General features: G+C 58.8%; 1 protein-coding gene across 6 annotated transcripts; it reads right to left on the bottom strand.

The window, feature by feature from the left end:
- Positions 1–460: 460 nt before the first annotated feature.
- Positions 461–24,877, bottom strand: TNKS1BP1 (tankyrase 1 binding protein 1). Of its 6 annotated transcripts, none has more exons than XM_045893653.3 (13): positions 24,720–24,823; positions 23,338–23,379; positions 21,658–21,766; positions 19,988–20,621; positions 18,489–18,561; positions 13,317–14,744; positions 9,061–11,168; positions 3,217–3,583; positions 2,823–2,973; positions 2,574–2,710; positions 1,648–1,805; positions 1,381–1,453; positions 461–890 (listed from the first exon to the last, which is right to left on the bottom strand). In XM_045893653.3, exons 3-12 carry the CDS (start codon positions 21,749–21,751, stop codon positions 1,393–1,395), a joined length of 5,211 nt encoding a protein of 1,736 aa, XP_045749609.2. In that variant the 5' UTR covers positions 21,752–21,766; positions 23,338–23,379; positions 24,720–24,823; the 3' UTR covers positions 461–890; positions 1,381–1,392. The 6 variants fall into 6 exon arrangements, with proteins under 6 accessions (XP_045749609.2, XP_064432482.1, XP_045749608.2 ...); XM_064576412.1 differs by having other exon boundaries at positions 24,737–24,822; XM_045893652.3 differs by lacking the exon at positions 23,338–23,379 and having other exon boundaries at positions 24,737–24,877.
- Between the last annotated feature and the right edge of the window lie 712 nt (positions 24,878–25,589).

The following is a 25,589-nucleotide window of genomic DNA, read 5'->3' as shown; positions in this document are numbered from 1 at the left end:
AACTATACTTCCCAGTACCGTAGCCCCTGCAGTTGGCGGGGACCGGGAGTTGAATTCTGGCCAATGGAAGAGTCTCCCGTCCTGTGGTCCCTGTGGGAAGGGTCTCCCACTAGTCCTCGGGGGACTCCAAGGCCCCTGCAGATAGCCAAGTCACCACAGCGAATAAACTGGGTTCTAAATGACTGCGAGGCGCAGAGCGTCCCCACCACCAACCCACCCTGGACTGTGCCATGAATGGAAAATGACCCGTTGTGTGTTTAGTTACTGAGATTCGGGGGTTGTCCGAATCAGAACACAGCCTACTATCACCAAAACGCCCTCCTCAGGGACACTGAGCCCACAGGTGGAGGGAAGGTGAGTGTTCAGGGTCACAGTGAGCTGCTGGCGGGCCAGGATGGCCCAGCGATGGCCTTGCACGGGGGCTGGGGCACCTCAACCACACACCACAACCTGGGCAGCACCAATTCCCAAAAAACTTTATTGTTGCAAGTGGCAAAATGTTCTTGGTCTCTGTGGGGCACCTGGCAGGATGGAGGGAGGCCTGGGCTGGGGCTGGGGCAGGGCTCCGCCCATTACAAAAATCAAAGGCTTTTATAAAAATGCTATAAACTGGTATCAAAAGAAAACCCAAGGGAGGCTGGAGGAGGAAGCAGAGAGGGAGGTGTAAAGAGAGCGAGGGAGGAGGGACCAAAACCTTCAACCACTAATGCCTGAATCTGGTCAGGAGGGAAGGAGGGGGGGATACAAAGTGCATAAATGTGCCTCCCCAGACGCTCCTCACGTGGAGGGGGACAGAGGCTGCAGCCTGGGACCTGGTGGGGCTCCAGCCATCTCCCCGCCGGGGACCCCACAGGAATGGGCACTGCCTGAGACTGCCCGATGGGAAGGACCTGCAAGGGGGAGGGGAGGGAAGAGGTCAGGAGGGGACACCATGGGGGACACCGTGGCGGCCAGAGGAGCCCCTTCAGCTTCGGTTTCCACTCCCTGTGCCCAGCCCGGCTCCCCCAGCTGAGCCTAGTAGTGAGGAGCCCTTGAGCCTGGTAAGTGCCTCCAGGGGTCCCAGACCAGAAAGGCTGGCTGACCCCACTTGGGCCAGCCACAGGGCGGGGGGTCGCATGGGGACCGTCCTTGAGCCCAGGGAGGAAGGCAGGACGGAAGCCCTCCTCCTCGTCCATCCCAGGCAACACCTTGTTCTGTGGGCAAAACCTAAGGGAGCCAAGGGGCCCACCAGGTCCTAGAGCTGGGCTCCACTGGTCTTCCTCAGAGAGAAACGAGGAGAGAACGGCCCAAAAGAAGGTACAGGGCCTCCTGAACCCTCCAGGGCAGGCCCTGCTCACCCCTGAGCCCCAGACAGAGCCCAGCCCAGGAACCCACTCTCACCTCGAGGACTTCTCAGACCTTCTTCTTCTTCAGCTTCAGGGCTTGTAGCCAGTTGGGCGATGATCCTTCTGACCTAGAATGGCACAGGGAAAAGGTCATAAGGCAAACCTTAGGAAAGGTGAACAAAGTGAGGAAGTGGTAGGGAGGGAAACCCGCCCTCCAACCGGAGGAGGGAGGCTGAGGCTTCACCGCGGCGCCAGGAACTGGAGCGCCAACTTCACAGAGTTAATTCGGGCCAACCCAGTGAGGCCAATTGAGGTCACCTACCCTGAGGATTTCTCTGGCTTGGGAGGTAATGCAAGGGGCTTCCCCAGCCCCGGGACCTTGCAGGATTTGGAACGCTGCACGGCGGACTCCTTCTGGCTCAGCTTGCTCTCCGCAGGCTCCCCCTCCTCAGCTGAGCGGTTCCGGGGGCGCAGCTTGGCCTAGGAGATGAGCCCAAGTGCAGGGACACATCAGATGAATAAGCGGGAGGATTCCCAGAGGGCAAGTCCTTCTCCCAAGGGTATGCTGTCCCCAGAATCAGGCACAGACCCCTCTGCAGTCCTTTTGCCCAGATGGATGGGAAGTCGCTTAAAGATAACCCTCCAAGAGCTGAGCCATGCCCTGCACAGAGTAGGTGCTCAAGAAGATCCTGCTACACTGAATTCAGACTAACTGGGCTGGACAAAGCCAGTGGTGACTTCCCAGCCCTGTGTCTTTGTTCATTCTGTTCCCTCTGCCTGGAACAACTCCCCGTCATCACCCCACCCTCCAGAGCCAACTCCTACATATGCCTCAAAGCCAAGATCAAATACTTACGTGAGACCTTCCTCAATATACCCTCCCATCCCGTACCATATGACCATTAGGAAATAATCCCCCCACACACTCTGAACAGGCCTAGCCCTTATCTGTACCTCCCCAGTGACACCTAAACACCTCCCCCCCTTCACCAGAGCTAATCAGAGACATGGCTTGTGTCCCCAACCCACCCCCATGAAGTACTGGGACATGAACGCCTTGTTCTTCCTTCCATCCTACTTAGCACACAGCATGGGCCAGCAGGGCCCTCAGTGGAGAGCAAAATGACAGGAGAGATGGGAAGAAGGGCCCAGGGGATGGAGGGAGGGAGGGAGAGATGGACGGACAGAAGAAACGCTGGACGCAAGGTGGCTAGAGGCTGGATGTGTGGTTGAAGGATCAGACGGTACCTTCAGGGCTGATGGACTCAGGCCAGGAAAGAGGTTGACTTTCAGCCCCTTGGTGCCCAAGGACATCCGTGTCCGGCGGTTCTGAGGCTCCTCCACCACCTCGTCGTCTGAAGACGGCACCCGAGAAGCTCGTGGTTCTGCAAGGGCCCAGAGCGGGGGCTCAGCACAGACAGCAAGCGCAGACCAGCCCTCCCCTGCACAGCCCCCAGGCAGCGACACAGACGTCACCCAACAATACAGGGGCCCTACCCGTAGAGTCCTGGAACAGGCGTGCGTCCGAGTCCGCTGCCTCTGATAGGCCCAGGGTGCCCCCAGGCCGAATGGCCGGGGCCCGGTGCCCTCGCTTGCGCCCCAGGTTGGCACGGTTCCGATACATGGCACTGTCAAGGATCTCGGTGTCCTGCTCGGGACAACGGCAACACCACTGCCATTGCTGTCCCGTGGCCCTGCCCCATCCCCCAGGAGCCCTCAATAGCTCCAGCAGCCTAGAGCACCCTGTTCATAGGACTCACCCACTGCCCACTTGCCGCCCCCCGCCCCGGCCTGACACAGCTCAAGGAGGCCCGAAGGCCGAGGCTCCGGCTGCATCACCCACATGCCCCCCAACATCCCAACCACTGCCCTGGGCTCACCCTGCACTGACCTCAATGAAGGAGAAGTCCTGACTGGGAGAGCGGGGAGGAGGGCCTTGGGAGGGCCGCCGAGGGGGCCGTGTCGGGCCCTCCTCGCCCTGCCCAACCCCTGCAGGGCTCCAGGTGCCGTCCACCTCTTCTGTCTGGCTGGCTTCACCATCTGGCTGTGGCCTCCAGGAAGGCAGAGGGTCCCTGCTAGGCTCCAGGGGCTCCCCCTGGTCAGTACCCACTGTGGCTCCTTCCTCCTCCAACAGGCCCCTGAGGCCCGAGGCTGCGGATCCCCCATGGACCGCTACCCTGGAGTTGTTGGTGGCCAGCATCCCCTCCAGCAGGCCCTGGGAGCCAGAGGGCGGGGGGCGGGCCGGGCACCTGCCAGGACTGCAAAGGAGACAGACCAGAGGACACGGTCACCCATGAAGCCCCATCTCCCTCCCCCAAAGCCCACTCCACAGTATCTGTGCCCCTCACTTCCCCCACCCTTTCCCTCTCCCGCCTTTCCAGGCTTTCCCAGACTCCTTCCGGAAGGATGCGATCAAGGCCTTGTATAGCACAGCACAGAGGGGACAAGGTGGGCAGCCTGGCAGGTTCAAATCCCAGGTCCACCACTTACTGAGGCTTTGGATGAGTCCCTCCACTACCAAAGCCTTAGGGTCCTCTAACTCCAGGGTGGCTGGGGAATGAAATGGGAACCAAAGTGCAAAGCCCAGTGCCTGGCCCCCAGCGCGTACCCCATCACTGACAGCAACGGGCCCCTCCTAGGGGCACCTGCGTGGGATGAGCCAGGCACTGACCCATCAGGCTGTACAACCTCTTCAGCCCTCAGCCCCCACATCATCCCTCCCCGTGCCCCAGTCTCACGGAACAGCTAGGGACTCCCAGAACATGCTGGGCCTGGGCCCCTGGGCGGCTCAGTTGCTTAAGCGACTGCCTTTGGCTCAGGTCATGATCCTGGAGACCCAGGATCGAGTCCCACATCGGGCTCCCTGCTCAGCAGGGAGTCTGCTTCTCCCTCTGCCCCCCCCCCTCTCGTGCTCTCTCACTCTCTCTCTCAAAAAATAAATAAAATCTTTAAAAAAAAAAAAAAAAGAACATGCAGGGCCTTCGCAGACTGCAGTGTGTGTGGATGAGCTGTTCCCTCGCCTGGGAGGCTCCCCCCGCCCCCCCCCCCCGCCCTCTGCTCACTCTCCCTGCAGTTCAGTTCCTCTTCTGAAGCTGCCCTGCTCCCCTCCCTCAGCCTCCACCCCCCTCCGCAGCCCTGCACGCCCTGGGCTCCCACCTGGACCAGCCCCTGCCTCAGAGCCCGTCTGGGAGCAACTCAAGGGCAAAGATGGGTCCCTTTGGCCTCTGTGCCCCCAGCCCCTGGCCCAGGGCCTGGCCAGGAGGGGCAGGACTAAGCAAATGTTTGCCCATTGACTGAGAGGCTGGGTCACCTTGCACCTCAATACAACCTCCGCATCTCCTGCCTGCCACTCCCTCAAAACACGACACAAACACATACGCTCGCTAACTCACACACCTTGCACCTCGAGCCGGCGCACTGGCCACCTCCCCCTGAAATAGGGACACGCCCTGCACACACTCACCACACACCTCCCTCAAGGCACATCTAGGACCCTGCCTCCATACGCACAGCCGAGCCACAGCCCAACACACACGCACACGCACACGCACACGCACACACACAGGGCAGGGCCGTGCTGGAAGCCAAGCCTCAGACAGTTGCCAAAGGGACTAGAAGGGGAGGGGACTAGGGCAGGTGAGTCAGTAGCAGGCCGGAAGGAGGGAGGGCAAGAGAGAACATGTGTCAGTCTGTCCTTCCACAAGCTGCTGACAGATGGAAATTAAAGCGGTCTGGGGAGGGGGGGAGGGAGGGGGGGAGGGAGGGGGGAGGGAGGGGGGGAGGGAGGGAGGGAGGAGGCGGCAGCAGAAGTGCAGCAGCCCTGGATGGGGGCCAAAGGCAGCTCACCCTGCAGCTTAAAATCAGGGAGGCCACGAGAGAGGGGGCAGGGGTGGCACCCCCATCCAGCCTGAGGCCCTGCCCAAAGCCTCTCCCTGGGGTGGGGCAGACACAAGGCTGAGGGCAGGCCCGCGGAGTTTAAGGGGATGTGAAACAGCGGATGGGTGGATGGAAAGATCCACATCCAGAGCAAGACCTGGCTCCAAGCCACGTGGGCAGAGGGCAGCAGATGAGCTCTGTGGGCTCTGGGGGCGGCCACGAGGAGGGGACAGTGGGAAGAGCACCGGGGAATGCGGTGTGCATCATCCCTGCTGGCTTGGCTCCACCCCAGCTCGGGAGAAGCTTGCCTGCCTCTGAGCACCCAGATCACCTATCACCTGAGCTCCTCCCTGGCAGGGAATCAGGAGAGAAGCATGGTCGGGAACCTGCGCTGGGTGCCGCCACTGCAGAGATGGGCTCCATCCCCTACTACACTTGCGGTACTTGTCCACTCTGAGTCTCAGCTTCTTCATCTGCAAAATGGGGACCATAAAAGACTGATACTTTGCTGGGTCTGTTGGCAACACACTGGAAACATGTGCCCAGCACACCGTTAGCACCGTGCGCTAAACTTTGATAAATTTTTAGGATGATCGGGGCATCTGGGTGGCTCAGTCAGTTGAGCATCCGACTCTTGATTTCAGCTCAGGCCAGGATCTCGGGGGTCCTGGGATCAAGCCCCACGTCTGTTTCCATGCTCAGTGGGGAGTCTGCTTGGGGATTTTCTCTCTCCCTCTGCCCCTCCCCCACTCATGCCTGCACATTCTCTAAATAAAATAAATAAATCTTTTTTTAAAAAATTGGGGGTGCCTGGGTTGCTCAGTCATTGGGTGCCTGCCTTCGGCTCAGGTCATGATCCCAGGGTCCTGGGATCGAGCCCCGCATTGGGCTCCCTGCTCCATGGGAAGCCTGCTTCTCTCTCTCTCCCACTCCCCCTGCCTGTGTTCCTTCTCTCACTGCGTCTTCCTCTGTCAAATAATAAAATCTTTAAAAAAATTGTTTCAGGATAATCACCATCCCTAACATAGGTTCCTGGCCTGAGAACTTGTCCCATCTTGCACCATCTATACCCTCGACCCCATCTGGACTTAGCGTCTCCTGAGGGTCAGAACTCAATCCAACCCCACCCCACCCCCCACAACCATTCCAGGCACAGAACTGGGGAAGGGTATGAAGCAGATGTGCTCAAAATCAGCTTCCCAGTACTCAAGGCTCCAAGACCCAAAATGAGGGAGGCTCAGGCCTCCAGGTGGAATGATGTGCCTAAACGGGCAGCAGATGGCCTGGACCCAAGAGAGACAGGAAACGTGCCCGGAGAGATGATGACAAGGCTGGGGCCCAAGGGAACATTGAAGGAGCCCATAATCACCAGCTGTGGACCTTGTGCGAGTCACACTGCTTCCCTGGGCCTCAGTTTCCCCACCCATGAAATGAGGGAGCTGGCCTCAATGATCTCTGAGGAGATTTCATGAAGACCCCAAAATGACTGAGAGGTGTCCACACCACTGGGCCCGGGGGAGGGGCAGGAGATGACCAGGAGGCCACAGAGAGGAGAGGGCAGTTCATGAGCTCTCGGGGGACCCAAGAGAGCCACTCCCACCAGGAAAAGGTGGCCCTAGACACAAAGAAGGAGCCTGAGCTCTCCCCGTGACCCACCCACCCCCATGCTGGCCTTGTCACAACTGTGCTGGACAGCCCTCCAGCCAATGACCGCCTGCCATCAGGGGTCATTGTCCCACACAGAGGCAATGACAAAAATGTCCCCGCAGGCCTCACTTTATGGACAGCTCAGATCCATCCAAATTGGCAAAACAGATACAAGTAGCAAGCATTTTTTTTCAGTCATCACCACGTGCCAGGCAGGTTTCTATCACTCTGTGTGTGTCCACACCTCTTAACCCTGTGAGTAGGGGGAGTAAGTGCAAGAAATAGGAGGCCCTGAGAAAGAGAAGGAACTTGCCCAAAGTCACAGAGGTGGTGGCTGAATCAGGACCCAAACCTGGCAGATGGACCCAAACCCAGACTACTCTGGGCTATCCTCAAGGACTTCCCAGGGGAACCTCCAAAACTTCCCGCAAAGAGCAATTTTCCAGGGTGTAGAATTTCCCTAAGTCATATTAGTCAAATAAGTCTGGGAAACCTTGCACTAGAGAAAGGTAAACAGGTTTCCTTATCCCTGTGCTTTCACCTGCTAGCACGTGCTCATGCACAAACACTCGAGGTCTCCTTCTGTGGCCACAGAGTACACAGTCTTCCCCAAACTTAGAACACAGACAGAAAACCAGAGCATCTTAAAGGCAGGCTAGAGACCGAAGCTCAGCCGGCTGAGTGCTGAGTCCTCCTTCTCCGCGCCTACCTTCCTCTTCCCCAACCCAGTCCTGCAGCCTCCTGGTGGCCCCCGCCCCGGTCCTAAACAAAGGGAAAGATACTCCCACTTTCCCCTTCTCAAGAGCCACCCAAGCAGAGGGGAAAGGCGGAGGGCGTCAGTCCTGCTCCCTAGTAGTCTGAGACTCTCAAGCACTGTGACCACACCTGACAGCATTTACGATGTCGAAGCCAGAAAGCGGTTCTGCTGACTGTGTGACCATAAGCAGGTCACACCCCTTGTCTACATGCAAACTGGAGATGGTAAAAATCCCTTTCCATGGCACAGGGCAGCTGTGAAGGTCAACGAGGTAAGGTAGGCAGCAGAGCACTGGGCCCTGCAGAGCAGGGTCCTGGGCACTAGGAATGGGAAAGTTTCCTGAGGCTAACGTTACAGATGTCCCGGAACTCATCCAAGACCCCAGGAGCCTCTGGATTCCACGTCCTGTGAACCCACCCCTGCCCTGCAGCCTTCAGCACCTCCCCGCGCTCTGCCCACCTTCCTCTCTCTCTCTCCTCCTCCTTGGTTCCAGTGCCTCTCCCAACCCATTGGCTGACATCCCCACCATTCCCTCTAGACCATTCCCCGTTCCTCCCCCCACCCTGCCACTACCCTCAGCCCCTTCCACTCACAACACAGCCCCCACCCAACGCCTCCCTTTCCCTTCTTCCCCAACTGCCCAGTGAGAAGCTTCAGCTTCTTCAGAAAGGTATAACCTTCTACCCAGTCAAGAGAATGAAACCAAATCTCAATGAACGGGAAATGTTAACAAAACAGAACCAACCTCTTTTCAGCCCCCTTTCCAGCTGTGAGATCACCTCAGCTGGTTCAAAACATAAAAATCCCTGGGACAGGCTGTGGTTGGCTTGTAAAACCACTAGTCTGTTCCTCTGGAAAGCTCCCTTTCAGTCACTCTGTGTGTGGAGGTCAAGATCAGGGGGTCAGGAGCCAGGTCCCTATGACCTTCAGGTTTTTAAACTGTTGCTCTTCTGGGCCTAAAGACAGGGCAGGCAAGAAGCACTAAGTTCCCAATCTCTGCAAGAAACAACAAGCACCACTGTCTACTCCACTCCTAACCTGGAGTGTCCCAGGCCGAGTGGACACAGAGTCCAGTCCTCCCGCTGACACCCGTGAAAGCATCCGTGTTCCCTGGCCCGGGAAGCCCCGCGGCTTTGGGCCAAGACACGTGGGGGACCCCAAAGATGGGACACACACCATTCTAGCACAGTCATGATACAGTCACCAAGGAGCCTAAAGCATGGGCAGCAAACACCTCAAACATCACCATCATCGAAACAAGACTCCACCTGTATGCGTATCACAGGCCAATAAAAAAAAAAAAAAGTAAAATTAGTAATTCGCAGTCCAAACCATCTCAATTTTCCAACCCTACAAGTCCTTAGGGGAAAGTGGTTTCTTCCCCCCTGAAAAGGGCTGCAATGTTTCAGAGAGCTGCCAAACCTTCCCTCCCACACAGGGATGGGGCTCCCTTACCTGGTTCCAAAGCCGGGGGCTTCTCCTGTCTCCATCCCAGGGTCTTCAGGGCAGGTCTCCAGGGAAGGTGTGGAGTGGTCTTCACTGTGGGTCTCTGGCCCACCTGTCCCGCCAGGCCCCAGCTCTCTGGCCTCCAGGCCCGGGGACAAGGTGCTGTGGTCCCTGAGCCCTAGCTCCGGGCACTGGCTGACCTCTCCCACCCCATGCTCCCTGGCTTCACTCGGGGCCCCCGAGAGCTCCATGTCCCGGAGTCCCAAGTCCTGGGTCCAGTCCATCTGGCCCACTCCACATCCCCGTGGGTCCCGAGAACCTCCAGACTCTAGGTCACATGGCACTTCCAAATTCCTTAGGCCCAGACTGCTGCCCCAGTCCACCTGGCCCGCCCCAAGCTCTCTGGGGCTACAACCTGCCCCCGCCATGCTCCTCAACCCGAGGTCTGGTGTCCAGTCTGCCTGTCCCACCCCACGCTCCCTTGATTTAAGGAACTCTCCAGCCTCCACACCCGACCAGTCAGTCTGTCCCACGCCACTCTCTCTAGCCTGGCTGGGGCTCCCTACCTCCCCGACACCAGCCAGATCTCTGCTCCTCCCCCCGATGTTGGAGGTCCAGTCCTTCTTCTCCCCGACCCCAATCCCCCTGGGCTTCTCGGACCCTCCAGCCTCCAAACGGCCGGCCAGGTCCACATCTCTCAGGCCCAGCTTGTCTGACCAGCTCATGTGTCCCATAGCTTCCTCCCTGGTGCCCCTCGAGCCCCCAGAAGCCACCACACAGCTGGACACCTCCAAGTTCCTCAGGCCCAGCTGGTCAGTCCAGTCCACAGGCCCGGCCGGGGTCTTCTCTGGAGGCACGAAGGGGCCACCCGCCATCTGGCCAGAAGGGCTCAGAACAGCACTGCCCGCCCGGTCGTCACCGATGATGCCGAACTGATGGCCTCTCTCGGAGGCTTCTGCGCAGAAGTCGCCACTCCAATCTCGCTGCCCCGGGCTGAAGGTGGCCTCCGGCTGGGGGACGACACCGTGGCCGAAGTCGCCCGCCCAGCCTCGCCGGCCCACCTCCCTGTCTTCCTGGCCGGCATGGCCCGGGCTCTGGGCCCCTGCCTCCGGGCCGGCACCGCCGCCATGCGAGCTGCTCTGGTCTCTCTGTCCCGGTGCCCCATCCTGGCCCTGGGGGGTGCTGGGGCCGAACAGGCCCCCCGATTCTCTCTCCTCAGGCTGGCTGGCCTCCCTGCTGGTCTCGCCTGGGCCGTCTCCGCCACTCGGGACCTTCTTCTCAAACTCCTCGTCCTGCTGCTGGGCTTCCTCAGGGCTGAAGCCGGCGCGCAGGGCTCTCATCCCGAAGCCTCGGTCCTCAGGGCCCCCGGCTGTGGAACTGCTGCTGTTGCTGTAGTCCCTCATCCAGGCGCTCTTCCCAAAATCCTGATCCGGCGGCTCTGCACCCCGGCTGCTGAAGGTGCTGAGCGAAGACACGCTCTTGCCAAACTCCGGGTCCTGCCCATCTGCATCCTGGCTGCTGTACCTGCCACGGTGGTCCTTCTTCCCCAATTTCTGGCGCTGCTCGTCTATGTCCTGGCTGGCATAAGCACCCAGAGAGTCTCTCTTCCCAAATTCCCAGTCCTGAAGGCTTACATCCCGACTGCTGTAAGTACCCAGCGAGTCTCTCTTCCCAAATTCCTGGTCTTGGAGTTCCGCATCCCGGCTGGAGTAAGTGCCCTGGGAATCCCGCTTTCTGAACTCCCAGTCTGGAACATCTGCCTCCTGGCTCTGCTGAGCACCAAGCTGGGCTGGCTTTCCGATCATCCAGTCCTGGGCGGCAAGGCCCCCTGGGGCAGACACTCCACTCCCATCCCGGCTGGCGAGCTGGATGTCCTCCTGGCCAATGCCACACCTGCTGGCCCACTCCCTGGCACTCCCTTCCCCTGCTGCTTGCCCACACTTGCTGGTCCAGTCTCCCTCTCCAAGGCCTGGGTCCCCTCCAGGGCTTGCACTCCCAAGGCCATAGTTCTGAGAAGTGTCCTGGGACCAGCTGGAAGGACGGAAACTGCTGGGAGGTGGGTCTGCTGCAATCCCAAATTCACTCTGCAGGTCTTTCTGGGCCCAGCCAAGGAGTCCCTAGGAATCAGAAAATAAAGACACAAAAAAACAATGCTTAGAGTCCATCAGAGTGGGAGTCCAGAATGAGACTCAGCACTGCCTAGTGTCTGAGAGCCCCACTTCGGCAACAGAAAGCCTGGGTTTAGATCCCAGCTGTGTGACCTTGAGCAAATCACTTAACCACTCTGGGCCTCAGGGTCCTCACCCTTAAATGGGAAGAATTCCTACTGCATGGGGTGGTTTGGAAGAATGAAACAAGATTGTTTAAACCAAACCTCAGCATAGTGCCTGGCATGCAAGGGGCACTTGTTATGGACACTCAATCAATGATCCCATGGTCATGTTTACAGCCCTTGGGCAACACTTGGCTAACTGCCAAAATGAAAGGCAGCCTGGCAGAGTGGTCTTCACAGGGCTGTGAAAGGGGTCCACTTTCTATTAGGAGTGATCAAGACTCAAAGGCCCTCCACAACCTCCTTTCCAAGGGAATAGTCCGACCCTGCCCCTGGCCCTACTCACCCCTTCCTGAAGTTCCCAGCCCCTTCCTCTCTATGGAAAGCACCCTTCTGCCTAGCCCTTTGCAGGAAGACCTCATAGCCCTCGCCTCATCCCTGGAGAAGACAGGAGGGACAACCTCTGCCATGGAAAAAGAGCCAGCCCAGGGCTCCCTGCGGCCCCCCTACCCTCCCCACCCCGACTCACTCCTTCAGGCGGGGGAGCCCTGGGCTCGGGGCTGCGGAGCCGGCCAGCCTCATCCCTCAGCGCCGCATTGGCTAACAGCCTCTCCAAGACAGACATTCTGGGTTCCCGGTCCCCAAGCCCGGCCATGGCCCCTGCCCCCAGCCCGCCCTGGGCTCCTGGGTGCGGCTGGGTGCAGGGACAGGGCTGGGCCGCTCCCCTCGCCCGGACCTGTCCAACGACTCTGGCTCGCGCTCGCCCTGGCCCCGCTCCCTCCACGGCAGCTGCAGCTCTGGTAGCCCCGCCCAGAAGCTAGTTGAGTCACCCAGAGCCCGGGACAGACACACCTACCGGGAGCCAGCCTGGTCTTAACTCCTTCCTGCTCCTCCTCCTCCGCCTCCACCTCTCCGCCCCCGACCCCTAGAGGCCCACTGGCTCCGCCTTCCTTCCAGCCCCACCCCTACCAGCGCAGGCTGGCCTTGAAAAAGACATTTCAAAAGCCACCTGGACCTCAGCCCTTAAATTCAGAGCAGCCTAGTAGGAGAAAGCGCACTGGCCAGGGAACTGGCACTCTGACCGTGGCCCAGCTGCCGACTTGCTGGGTAACCCTGCACAAGTTTCCGCCTCCTCTGGGCCTCAGCTTCCTGTCTACAAGGCAAGTCTTGAGCTCAAGGGTAAGGGCGTTCATGGGGCGCCTGGGTGGCTCAGTCGTTAAACGTCTGCCTTCGGCTCAGGTCATGATCCCAGGGTCCTGGGATGCTCCCTGCTCCGCAGGAAGCCTGCTTCTCCCTCTCCAACTCCCCCTGCTTGTGTTCCCTCTCTCGCTGTGTCTGCCAAATAAACAAATAAATAATCTTTAAAAAAAAAAAGGGTAAGAGCGTTCATAAAGCCAGCACTTCCTAAACACTCACGATGAACTACGTGCTATTCTTAGTGCTTTACGGCCTCTTTAGTCTCCGCCATGTGAGGGAGAGTTTATCGTCACCCCCATTTTACAGACGCAGAAACCGAGGCACAGAACGGTAACTCATTCAAGCTCACATCTGGGCAAGGAGCAGAGAAGCCAGGCAGTCTGGTTCCAGAGCCCGCATGCTAAATGGCTGCGCTACGTTGCCTTCCACAATCCTGTCTGTAAAGCTGGACTAACGCTCAGTATAGGTCAAGCACTGAGCACCTGGACATCTCGGTCTACCCGCAGTCCAACCCTAAGAGGCAAATGGCTCTTATCATGAAAGGTCTCAGAAGCTAAGAGGTTAGCCAGACGGCTCGGCTGGCGGGAGCTGGAGCTGGAAATGAGCTCACACCGGTCCCGTACCCTCAGCTCCATCAGCTCTGCCACACCGTATAGCTGCGAGGGACACAGCTCTAGGTGCCTGGCCCGGGGCCGTATCCCAAGCTCTTGACACATGAAATCCACACTGAGAAGGCCCATCCAAGCCCCGGCTTCCATCCGGAGGCCCACTACCCTCCCTGTGCCCCGGTCCTCACCTCGGAGCAGGCACCTGGGGTCTGCGCGTCTTTGAGCTCAGATCCAGCTCCCCGCCTAGCACTGCCCGCACTAGGTGGTGGTGAGGCCAGGAGCTCATCCAGCCAGCGGGAGCTGCCGTCAGGGCCTGCAGGTTCAGGCGACACACTACAGGGCTCTCGACCTTCCGTCCTGGATTGGGTGGCCTCAGCGTGGGCCAGGGTCATGGCCTCCTCCTCAGCAGGCAAGGCCTGCTGGGGGTCCGGGGTATCAGCAAAGAGGACACAGGGCTGGTCGGGGGGTGCTGACTCCTGCTGCCCTAGGACTGGCTCCAGGACGGGCAGAGTGGCCTCCCTGGTGGCCAGAGGGAGCAGGGACTCCTGTCCAGCCAGGGGCTCCCGCTCCTCACACCTCTCCTCTGCCTGCAGCAAGGCCACTCCAGGTGGGCCCCCTGGTGTTGAGAAGGGCTTGAGGGGAATTGGGGACTGGAGCTGACTCTCCCCATCCCCCTTCTGGGTTGGGGAGATGCCCAGGTCATCCGCCTGCACCCAGGACCCAGGCCTTCCTGGCCCCTCTGGAGCTGACTGGGCCCCTCGCCCCTGCTCAGACACTCCTTCCTCTCTGCTGGATGCAGCCCAGTCACTAGCCTCGGCGGCCTCGGCGGCCTCAGTGGCTTCAGTGATGGGGGAGGGAGGTGGGGAGTCCAGCCGCCACACCCCCAGACCCGAAGGCCGAGTAGGGAAGGTCCATTCAAAGGACTGTGACAAGCTCCAGTTGGACTCTGTCCCACTCCCAAAGGGACGATCCAGGGCAGACTGGCTCCCCTGGGTTTGGGGCAGGGCAGTCAGAGAGCCCCCCAGCTCCTCCTGGTCCCGGCTAGGTGGCCAGAGCACACCTTCAGAAAATCGGCGCTGAACCAGGCTGATGGGACGGTCTATGTCACCCTTGGCCACCACATCCCCAGATGGAAACGTCCGAGGAAGGTCCAGCAACTCACCCCCCTCCATCAGGGGCTGGGCAGAGGTAGCTAGGGGCTGCTCCAGGCTGCGGTGCCCCGAGACCTTCTCAAGGGCTGGGCTGCCAGGTGTGGGGGCCTCTGGGGCTTCCACAACAGGGAGCCCTGAGCTTGGGGGGCAGCAGGAGCTCTGACCCTCATCGGGCAGGGCTACAGTTGGAGATGCTGGGGTCATAGGGAGGCAGGGAGAAGGCCCAGAAACTGTAGGACTCTGGGTTTCTGGAAGCTGAGAATGGCGGGGAGAGCTCGCATCAGGTGAGTGAAGTCGGGGAGACCCCTCATCAAGTGAGTGAAGTTGGGAAGACCCCTCATCAGGTGAGTGAAGTCGGGGAGACCCATGGGCTAGGCCTGAGACTTCAGTGGGGAGGCCTGGGCTGGCGGAGCCTCCATTCTCTGAGGCGGGGCCTGGACTCGAGGGGTCCCAGCGCTTGGCGATCTGCAAGATGCAAGAGAAAGGTGAAGAGCCATTACACACTGCCCAGCTGGGGAGAAGGGCCCTGCCAACCCCACATAGACCCCAGATCAGCTGCTTCCTCACACTCTCACTCCACAGACAAGAGAAGGAGACAGGAGCTCAGAAGGTGGGCCTCTCAGGACAGCTAGGAGAGGTGCCAAAAGTGATTTACGGTATCTCATGCTTCTTAGGGTTCGCACAGACCCCACCCCAGGCCCTCTCCCGAGGATTCTGCGTATCCACAGGTCCCAGCACTATCCACTCCCCGAGGAAGCAGGCAGGCCTTGACTCGGGATTCAGGCAAAAGGCACCGAGGGACATGAAAGCACAGGGCTTGGAGTGACGGGCACTGCCCCTCCTAAGCCATACGCCCTCCCCATGACCATGGTGGTCGTTGGGATCTCAGAGTCTCAGCTCTCCCCTCAGTAAGCTAGGGCTACAACATCCATCTCAGAGAATTAGGTCAAAATTAAATAAGATCTGTGCACATGGCCTCTTGGGATAGGACTTACAGAAACAACGGATGCTACGGGACAGGGGCCCGGGGGGAAAGAGGAAGGGGCAGAGGGGGCACCAAGCACCCGGCTTCCTGGCATTCCACCACTCCACTTGGCCTGTCCCTAGACAATGAAGGAAGCCTTGCTCCCTTTGACCTTTGCCCTCCCCACAGGTCACACTTCCCCTGCCACCCTCTCCAATGGGGTGCTTTCTCCCACCTCATCCCCTGCTCGGTCTGGGCAGGGGGAAATCCTGCTTGCTTCTCAAGGCCCCTTCCACTCCCTCCATACTCCCTCCACTCTACAAAACTCCAGTTTTCGGGGCATCTGAGTGGCTCAGTAGGTTGAGTGCCTGACTCTTGATTTCGACTCAGGTCATGATCTCAGGGTCCTGGGACTGAGCCCCACATGGGGCTCTGCGCTCAGCAGGGAGTTTGCTTGGGGTTCTCTCTCCCTCTTCTTCTGCCCTGCCCTGCCATGCTCTCTCTCTCCTCTCTCTCAAATAAATAAATCTTAAAGGAAAAAAAGAAAAACACCTCCAGTGATCCCTCCTGCTAGTGCCCCCTGCAGAGCCCTCACTCCAGGATCACAGCACCCCTCCCCCCACTAGCCACCTGGCATAATCCCTAGTGATTTCAATGGCCACACAGGCGACACTTCTCGCATCCTGGCTCTCTGTTCCTTGACCTCTTCTCGACTCTGTGACCCACCTGTCCCAGGTCTCCACCTCCCTGCAGCCACACCTGGGGCTGGACGTGGCTGGAGAAAAGCAAGCAAACAGAATGCATGGTCTCACGACAGCCTGACCTGCACTCGGACCTCCAGGACCTCAGATAGGCCTCGAGTGCCCAGCGGTCCCCCTACACTTCCCCTTCCCTGCCCACACTCCCAGGCAACGCTTTTGCCGTCCCCCGTCAGCTGCCAGCCCTCATACCCCGCCGCCTGCACGTGAACCCAAGCACTGTGCTCCCCCCTTCTATGCCTGTGAGCGTCCTCGCTCAGAGCTCTCCCTCCTGCATCGTGGACCTTTCCTTCTCTACCGGCTCATTTCCATCAGCACACAAACCGCTCTCATTTCTTCTGTCTTCAAAAACAAACACACCCTCTTAACCTCACCTCTCTCTGAGGCTACCACCCAGTTTCTTGAACACCTTGCCTACGTTCACTATCTATCGGGAGAGTTCCTCTCACCCCATTCTCTCCCAAACCCACTCCCAACAGCCTTTTCCCTTCACCATGCCAGCTAATACTCTTGTCAGGGTCACCAGTGACCTCCCTGTAGCTAAATCCCATTCCCAGGGCTCACCTGCCTTGACCTGGCAGCAGCATCTGACCATGGATATGCCCTCGTCCAGCCCCGAAGCCGGCTGCTGGCTCCATGTGGCCTCTAGGACTCCACCATCCCCGATCCCCTCAGGGTGTCCCCTGCTACGCCTGGGGCCGGGGCCTTCTGCCCTCCACTACCTCCCCTGTACCTCTGGTGACCCTAACCCTCCTGAGGACCTCAGCCATCTTAACCGCCACCTCTACGCCTACAACTCCCCAGCTGCCCCCCCATTTCCATTTGGGTATCTAAGAGGGATCGCAAACGCAACAAATCCAGAAGCAAACTCCTCATTTCCCCTGATCCTGCTTCGGCCTTCCCAGTCCCCATCTCAGTGAATGGTAACCTCACCCCTCCGCTGCATAGGCCAAACGCCCTGCTGTCATCCGTGCCTCTGCACTGGCCCCCCTCTCCTAGCGGTCTACCTGCAAACCCTGCCCACTTCACGCCTCCCAAGTCAGCTGCCAGGGTCCAACCACCATCATCTCCTACCTGGATGATGCCCCGACTGGTCCGTGCTACTGCTCTTAGCTCCCTACCACCAAGACGACCCTTTACAACTAAGCCAGCAACACGTCACCGCCCTCCCCCACACCCCTCAACGGCTTCTTCCTCTCAGGGAGCCCAAGTCCTTCTGGCGTCCTGTGAGGTTCCAAGCACCCTGACCCACCACCTGTCACACCTCCCCAGCACACGACACCCCTCCCTCGCTGCAATCCAGGCATCCTGGCTTCCTAGCCAGCAAGGTACCAAGTCCCTTGTACTTGCAGTTCCCTCTGCCCAACATGCTGCTCCCCAAACACCCATGCAGCTCACTCCCTTACCTTCACAGCAAGGCCTCCCCGATTACCCTCAGCCCAGAGCTCTCTGCCTCTCCAGGTCTCCCACACTTGTCTGACTCGCTACCGTCTGCAGGTTCACAGGGCGGCCTGTGCTCATGTCTGCCTCCCCACACTAGAAGGTGAGCTCCCTGAGAGCAGGACAGTGTGAGCTTTGTTCTTTGCTGTGTCCCCGGCACCCAGCTCATGGTAGGTGCTCAGTAAACATTTGTTGGATGGACAAGGAAATGTGGTCAGGTCTCCACTGTCGGGGAGACGGGACAGCCTTCGGCTAGCAAGGGTTCTGTGAGCAAGAAGGAATATCAGTTACTTAGGAAAGCAAGCTGGGGGGCGCCTGGGGGGCTCAGTCAGTTAAGCGTCTGCCTTCGGCTCGAGTTGTGATCCCAAAGTCCTGGGATCAAGCCCCACATCTGGCTCCCTGCTCAGCAGAGAGTCTGTTTCTCCCTCTCCCTCTGCCCCTCCCCCACTCCTGTCCGATCTCTTCCTGCCCTGCACTCAAATAAATAAAATCTTTTAAAGAAAAAAAAAAAAAAGAAAGAAAAGCAGGCTGAGCCTGGCCACCCTCTGAGCATGCTGTGTGGAACAGTGGGAATGAAACAGGAAACCCTCCTCTTCTAAAGCCCAAGAAGGCAGCTCGGCCAGGGAGAACAGTGGAACCAGGCTTCAGCCCTTGCATACCTAACCTCTGTGAGCTGTGGCATTCACACGCCTCACATGGGACCAGGAGCATCCACTAGCCAGAGTTACCACAACGACTAAGTTAGTCACTGTTCCTGGGACATGCCCAGGTAGGTACCTGATCAGTGCTAGTTGTTATAGACACTGTAATTATTCTTCATAATGACCTGTCTCACGGCCTGAACCACACTTAACCGCCTCAGTGGTCGAGAACGCTGGCCTGGGAGTCAAGAAATCTGAGTCCTGGGGCCAGACCTGGGGCAAGCCACCTCCTCCACAGGCCTCAGTGTCCCCATCTGAACTACAAGGAGGTAACACAGATGATCTCAGGTGACCCTTCCAGCTCTAAAATACTAGGATTCTGATTCGTAATAGGAAGCTAACTCACATCAGCAGGTGGGTCCGAGCCGGCTGGCAGAGCCAGGTCCCCGTTGAAGGCCAGGTCCAAAGGGGCGGTGTTCCTGTGAAAGAACAAGACAGGAAATGGAGGCAAAGAATGGAGCAGCCCCTCACTGATGGACAAAGGGAGAGTGGATCGAGAGTCTGCGTAAGGAACTTCACTAGCACCCAAAGTTAACCCCCCTCCACCCCAGGCCATCTATTCCTGAACCCCCCCGCTGGAATCACTGAGGACAGAGATGCTGTACAGTTTCCATAAAGAAAGTGCCCAGGGAGAAGGTCCCCATTCCCTTCCTGCACATCAAGGGTTAAATGCCACCCCCCCAACCCACTCCTTCAGGAGAAGCACCCTGCGTGCCCAGACCCCTCAGTGGTTCCCCAAAAGATAAGTCTTCCTTCTCCTAGCCCCTAAGGGGTTAATGTTCTCCTCCAGCCAGGGAGAGTGCAGCTGGTCCCAGCTGCCCTGCCAATACTTCTTGAAGGATTGCAGGGGGAGGATGAGGGGAAAGAGTGATTTTCCAAAGTTGAAGTTGTTCTCTTAAGCTCTGCTTACAGCAAGGAAGGGGAGGAAGCCAGAGAGCAGACCGGGGCAGGGTGTGACCTCCCAGAGGCTGGGAACAAAGACGGGTGAATTGGGGCCCCTACCCTCCAGGCAGGTTCAGGTGTGAGAACGGCAAGGCTGGAGGGCAGGGTGGGGGGGGGCCTTCAGGTTGGGGCTCAGCCCACACCACAGCAGCCCTGCAGAGCAGCAGGAGGGGGAGGGGAGCCTCTCCCTCCAACGCCCGTGCCCACCACCCCAAGGGGCACCTCCCGGCCAGCCTTCCGTCTACACTGGCACCAAGTCCAGGGAAGTGAAGCCTACGCGACAGTCTCCAACCTGGCCGTAAGCCCCGTGCACTGACGCAAGCTGCCCAGACATCAAGGTGTGCTCATGTCTTACCTGTTCTATCAGACTCCTCCTCATGGGCACCCTACTCATCCTGTCCCCTGCTCCCCTCCACACACACACCAGCACCTGCACACTGTTCCACCCACAGTGCGAGCTACACTTAAGAGAACGTGCTTTGGCCTCAAAGAGACCTGAATTCAAATCCCAGTTCTGTCTCTTACGTGCTGAGGAGCCACAAAAGGTCACTTATGAGACTCAGTTTCCAGATCTCTAGAACAGGTCTAATATTCTCTTCACTAAATAGCATGGCTGTCAATTAAATGAGGCAAAATTCAACTCTCAGTATAAAAAAACCTAAAAATAAACTTCCCTGTGGTACATTTGAACTCCACTGTGAACATCCATCCCCTCTGTAAACAGCATTACAATTATAAAAAGAACATCGTTACGATGACGCTGTCTACAGGGAAAATGTTTTGTGACTTAGACAAGGGTCTGCCTGCACTCACAGGACACTAAACTAAACTAACCTAAACGTGAAGGTCACAGTCCCAGATAAGGCCACCCATGTGTCCTCCAAGTTGCCTCCCACCCCTCACCTCTCCTTAGGGGTCTTGCTGTGCTCTTCCTGGCACTCGCTGGGAGACTTTGCTGGCCCCTCCTGGGACCATCCCCTGGAGAGGGTCCCACCGTCCTCATCCCTGGGACCTGTGGCCACACCATAGGTCCTGGGGCCATATCTCGAGCTGCCATCATGGTTAAAGGTGAGGCGGGAGCCCCAGAGGCGATCAGGGCTGGCAGGGACGTCCTTCCGAGGCTGCTCCATCTTGGCCAGGATTTCTTCCACCGTGGTGGCGGCAAAGCGCTCTGAGGCTGGACGGAAGGGGGCAGGGGCCTTCCGCACACCTCCTGGGGCAGCACATCGGGCTGGGGGTGTCAAAGGGGGTATCTCTTCTTTCCCAGCCTCCTCTTTCCCAGTCTCTCGAGGGGCTTCTCCTCCAGTAGAGGCCTCGGTCATAGGCCTTGGTGCAAAGGGAAGGGGACGCTTGCTGCCACCATAGGGCTGGGGGCCTGCCAGCATGTTCATCTTCCGGGCAGAAGGCAGCTCAGCCAGGGGACCCCGAGGGGGCCGAGGCCCAACAGGCACCAGCAGACTTGGCTTGGCAGGCAGGGCTGGCTTTGCAGGCAGGGCCCGGGGTTTGGGCTTGACGGGAGGTTTGGCCCGAGGGTCACCTACCAAAAGGAAAGGATTGGTTGGGGAACTGTCAGAAGAACCAGAAAACAGAACTTCACCGCCCACCCTAAAAACTCAGAATGTTCACATCCTTCTAGGTCCAAGTCAAATGTCACCGCTTCCAGGAAGCCTTCCTTGATTTTCCATACATATCTCAGAAGCATCTTCTCCCAACTCCAAATTTCAAAAATGTTAACCAACTCCCTCACAAGCTAAAGCCACTTAAGGGCCCAGCTGGCACCTTATTTCTCCTTGTACCCCATTTTGCACCCTAGCACACGTTCTTCTCAAATGAACAAACGAATGAACAAGAGCCAATAAACAGATGCCGGCCTGCCCACATCAAGCAGCCAGGCCACCATGTCCCCAATCCAGTCCTTTCCTCCAACATGACACTCTACTATGCCACCACCCACAGTAAACGTAGCTCAGCCTCCCCACTCTGTCTCCCCACTGCCCCCCCCAACCCCCCCACCGAGTGCACACCCAAGCCACCTGGGTCATCTGGTGTGTGATCAGGAATGCAAACTTACTTTTGACCTAAGCCAAACAGAAGTAATCTGCTACAGGAAAAAAAACAAGACCAGAAACCTACCTTCTACATAAGGCATTCCAATGCCAAATAAAAGACTTGGAATTACTCATGGCCATGGCCCTTCCCATAGAATCCTGTATCACCCACTCATTGGGCTCAGCCCAAGAAAGGAGTCTAGACAGAGCCAGGAGGCCTGGATTTAAACCCTCCCCTAGGTGCATGCCGTTTCTCCCTAGACCTCAGTGTCCTCCCCTGCAAAACACGCAGTTTAATCCGCTTGCCCTCGAGGGTCAGTCTGCTCTCATCTGCTGGGGATCTAGGGTCTCAAATGCTTCTGAAAGGTCTCAACAGGAGCGGACAGCCTTTAGAACTCACCCTGCATATCCCCATTATGCCTCCTGCCCTCACTGCCCCACCCCCTCCCAGGCAGAGCTGGGGTTCAGCTGCTGCCCCTCCCCCCTCCTCCCAGCCACCCTGCTCCACCCTGCACCCATAGGTACCTGGCTCGGAGCCAGCAGATACCAGCTCCTCCTCCATCTCCCGGGGCGGTGGGGAAGCCATGGGTGTGCCTTCCCTGAGAGCTGACACTTTCATCACATGCGGCAGAATCTGCGTGAGAATTGGGGGGCAGAGGGGCTGTGAGCTGGGTGGCTGGAGACCCAGGAAAAGAGAGAGAGAGAGACTGAGAAGGCAAAGGGGCTGGGCACTAGCAGTAGACCTAGCTGAGAGAAGTCTCCTACAACTAGCAGAGACAGAGTGTGGGACAGGAAGCAGGAACTTCAGAGGAGCTTGGAAGAGGTCAAGGGACGTCCCCAGCGGCTGTATCCTCCACTCTTCCCAGACTAGTCTCTAAACTCCAGGCTCCTAACCCCAAAGTCCTGGAGCTTCAGGGACCCGCCCGCTGCTCCCTCTGGCAAGCTCTCCAAAACACCCCACTTACCGTTCCCAAGGCACCCCTTGGGGCCGGCAGCCCTGCCCGAGATACCTACTCAGGGGCAGAGCAAGAGGGCCATGAAGTCTGAGGTCTCTCCGTGAATCACCTCATGGGAGACGGGAAAAACCCGCTCCTCCCCAACCTGGGGCTCCGCCCCAGCGCCTGCCTCCCCCTTCCCGCTCACCCTCCTTCCCCCCCTCCTGCAGCTGGGACTGGTTCCCTCTCCCCCCCTTCCCCCTCCTCCTTCCACATCCCTGCCCCACTCCCGCCTCCCTCTGAGCTGTCTCATCCAAACACGGAAAAATAAGGAATAAAAAGTAAACATCTGGAATACATTTTTTTTCTTTAATTTCTCAATTGCTTTGGCTTCAGCTTGGAATTTGATGAGGTAAAGCCAGGGCCTAGTCCTGTTGCCATAGCAATGGCCTCCCACTGGATTTCCAGAGCCTCGCCAAGAGGAAGGAGGAGCCGGCCCAGGCCTGGGCTGGGAGAATGGGACAGGACTTGAGAACATCCGGGGGGTGGGGTGGCTTGGGGGAAAAACTCCCTGGGGTTCCCCCTTCTAGGCAGTCAGGGTGGGATAGCCACAGCCTATGAAATGGGGATACTGGGCATCACTTGCCCCCGGGGTTGGCCTGAGGGATTTTGAGGGGAACAGAAGAAATTTTAAACCAAGCAACACAGCCCTATGGCAGGGACCAAATGGTGCCCCTCCTCTAAACCTGTATGTAGCAGGAGTTTTGGGGTCTGATATACCAGGATTCAAATGCTGAGTGGCTCTACCACTTTCCAGCTGTGTGACCTTAGGCACATTGCTTACTTCTCTAAGCCTATTTTCCTATGTGAAAAACGGTGTACCTGAGGCTGGTGGGAGACCTATGTGAGATGGTGCATGCAAACTTAGCACAACGCCCAACCCGTAAAAAGTAGCCAGTAAATGTCGGCCAGTATTCGTATGATTCCATTCAGTGTCACCAATGAGCTAAGACCTTGCTAACTAACTACCTCCTCCTCTCCACAGGCTGCTGGCATTCCAGACCATTCCTTCACTCCTGCGGGCCCCAGTCTTGTCACCTGCTCCTCAGATACTCCACCACCTCCTCAGTTCCCATTCTGGCTCCATCCCACCCACAAGACCCCCACCCCCCAGGCTCCAGAGCCCTGCCCCTCTCATTCGAAAGGCAGGAGGAGGTTTCCCAACACCTGGTATGCACACAGCCCTGACGACAACCCAACCCTCTCCTACCTGCAAGGGGCACTGTCTTCCTCAGCACCCACTCCAGCTGGCCTGGGGAGACAAGGCCAAATCCTGAGAAGGGACCCCTGGGGCCCAGCCTTTGGAAAACCCACACACCCCTCACATTTGACCCTGCCCCAGCTTGCTTCTAAAATGAGAGAAAACACCAAGAGGATAAAGAGAAACCCAGGACCGTCAATCCCTTGGTCAGCCAACTACAAGGGAGGACTGCATGCTGTGGGTGGGTGATAACTGTGCAGAGCCAGTCCGAGCGTGCATGGGGGAGGGGCACACGCCATGAAAAAAAATTAAAAAACACAGGATTACTTCCTTGTCCTTGAACATTTATTTCAAGGGACATGGTGTGGGTGGTTAGAAATGGGGACAAATTGGCCCAGGACCGTAAAACCCTTTCACCTGGGGGCCTGATGGGCATTGCAGTATGAGGGGCTGCAGCAATGAAGTGGGGGGCTCGACTTCCCCAGTTGAGAGGGGCCACAGAAGCTCAGAGGCCCCAGCCGGGAAACCCAGGTGACCAAGGCCGTAGCCAAAAAGCGGCAGAATCGCAGCAGCACGGAGCACCCCTGACCCCCCAACAGTCAGGGAGAGACTAGCTAACCCCCGGGAGCAAAGGCCGCCAGAGGGGCTGGGGAGAGGCCGGGCAGCTGCAGCCCAGGGGGGCAGGGGCCCAAGCGCCATCGGCGCAAGCGGGGTCGCCCCTATGGACCCTGGGATCTCGGGCCGGATCCGGGGCCAGAGAGGTCGGCAGGGACAGCACGTAAACTGCTGGAGGAGGGAGGGCCAACGGGAAGACGGAACAGCCCGGGGCGAGGGACCGTCTGGAGGGGCCCAGTGGGGAGCTCTGGACACAGAGGGGACGCCGGCAGCCGACGAGGAGGAGGAGAAGAGGGTGGAGGAGGAGGAGGAGGAGGAGGGGGCGGCGGCGGCAGAAGCGGAGGACCTGTGCGCTGGCTGTGAAGCAGCCGGCGAAGAGACGAGGGACTGGGGACGAGGACCGGGTGGGGGCGGACTGGGGTGGCTGGGGGCGTGCCGAGGGAGCCGGGGGTGGGGGCGAGCGCGGGCCCGGGGAGGGGGAGGCGGGGGTCCCTCCAGCAGCTCCGCCCGCCCCCGGCCCCGCCTCAAGCCCTCGCCCCCTCCCCCCTTTCTTCTAGCTTGGCCAGCACGAGCTCCAGACCGTGCACCCTCCGCCCCCGCGCACACGCGCCAGCTCCCCCGCGACCCCCGCTTCCTCCGCGCCCCCGGGCCCTGCAAACTTTCCTGGTGACCCCCTCTCCACCTCAACCCTAGGTGCCGGCAAGAAAGCGCCCACTCCTTCCATGCCTCTCCCCCGCCCCCATCCCGGACCCCGCCCCCTCCTTCGCCCTCCTTACCGCCCCCGCGCACTCACGCGCTCCCCCGGGATCCGGCTCCGCTCGGCTCGGGCTCTGCGACCCGACGCCAGTCCCTGCCGCTGCCGCCGCCGTCACCGCGGGACCAAGCCAGTGCGAGCCCTGGCGGGGCCCCGCCCCTAACTCCGCCCAGGACCACGCCCCCAGAGCGCCTCATGAATATCCATGAGCCGGTGGAAACCGGGAGTGGGAAGCCCGGGCAGAACACGCCGAGTCGTATGCAAATAGGCGCAGCCCCGGTACTCAATTATTTATAAGTCTTGCAAATAAGGGGCCTGTCCCAGGCTCGGACCCCCGCGAAACTGACGCAACTCGGAGGCTAGGAACGTTCAGGCAAGATGGCCACCGAGACGACTGCCTAGAGAGGCTGCCTGAGGACGGCCCGCTCGGGCCCGGCGGCCGGCACTGATTGCAGCACCATAGAGTCACGGCGAGAAAGAAGGTCACCGTTGGCGGACTGGAGAGGCTTCCTGTGGGAAACACCTGAGAACGCACGCAACGTGGCCGCTCCACGTGTATCAATTCAGACGTGGATCCACCCTGAGGACGACGGGAAGCTCTGGTTCCCTAGCTGGTCCTCACTTATCTGCTCTTATGTCCCCTTCCCAGACGTAAATTCCTCCCAATCCCCCAAAACAAAAGCTTCATCCATACTCCACACCTTTCCTGCACCCCTACCCGCCCCCCACACCACTCGTCGTCCACATCTCTCCAGGCTCGGGTTTCCGTTGCCCCGCGCCGCGAGGAGGCTGGTCAATCCTGATTCCATTATCTAAACGCGGGGAAGACCCTTGACTCATAGGTGATTAAGGACTGAGCCAGAAGCTGCCTCCCCTCAGCTTGGCTAATGGA

This window comes from Mirounga angustirostris, unplaced genomic scaffold, assembly GCF_029215605.1.
Source record: "Mirounga angustirostris isolate CCGP_5_RB_7025 unplaced genomic scaffold, mMirAng1.0.hap1 SCAF_13, whole genome shotgun sequence".
Taxonomy (NCBI): Eukaryota; Metazoa; Chordata; class Mammalia; order Carnivora; family Phocidae; genus Mirounga; species Mirounga angustirostris.
The sequence above is the reverse complement of the archived record's forward strand: the minus strand, read 5'-3'. Positions and strand labels throughout refer to the sequence as shown.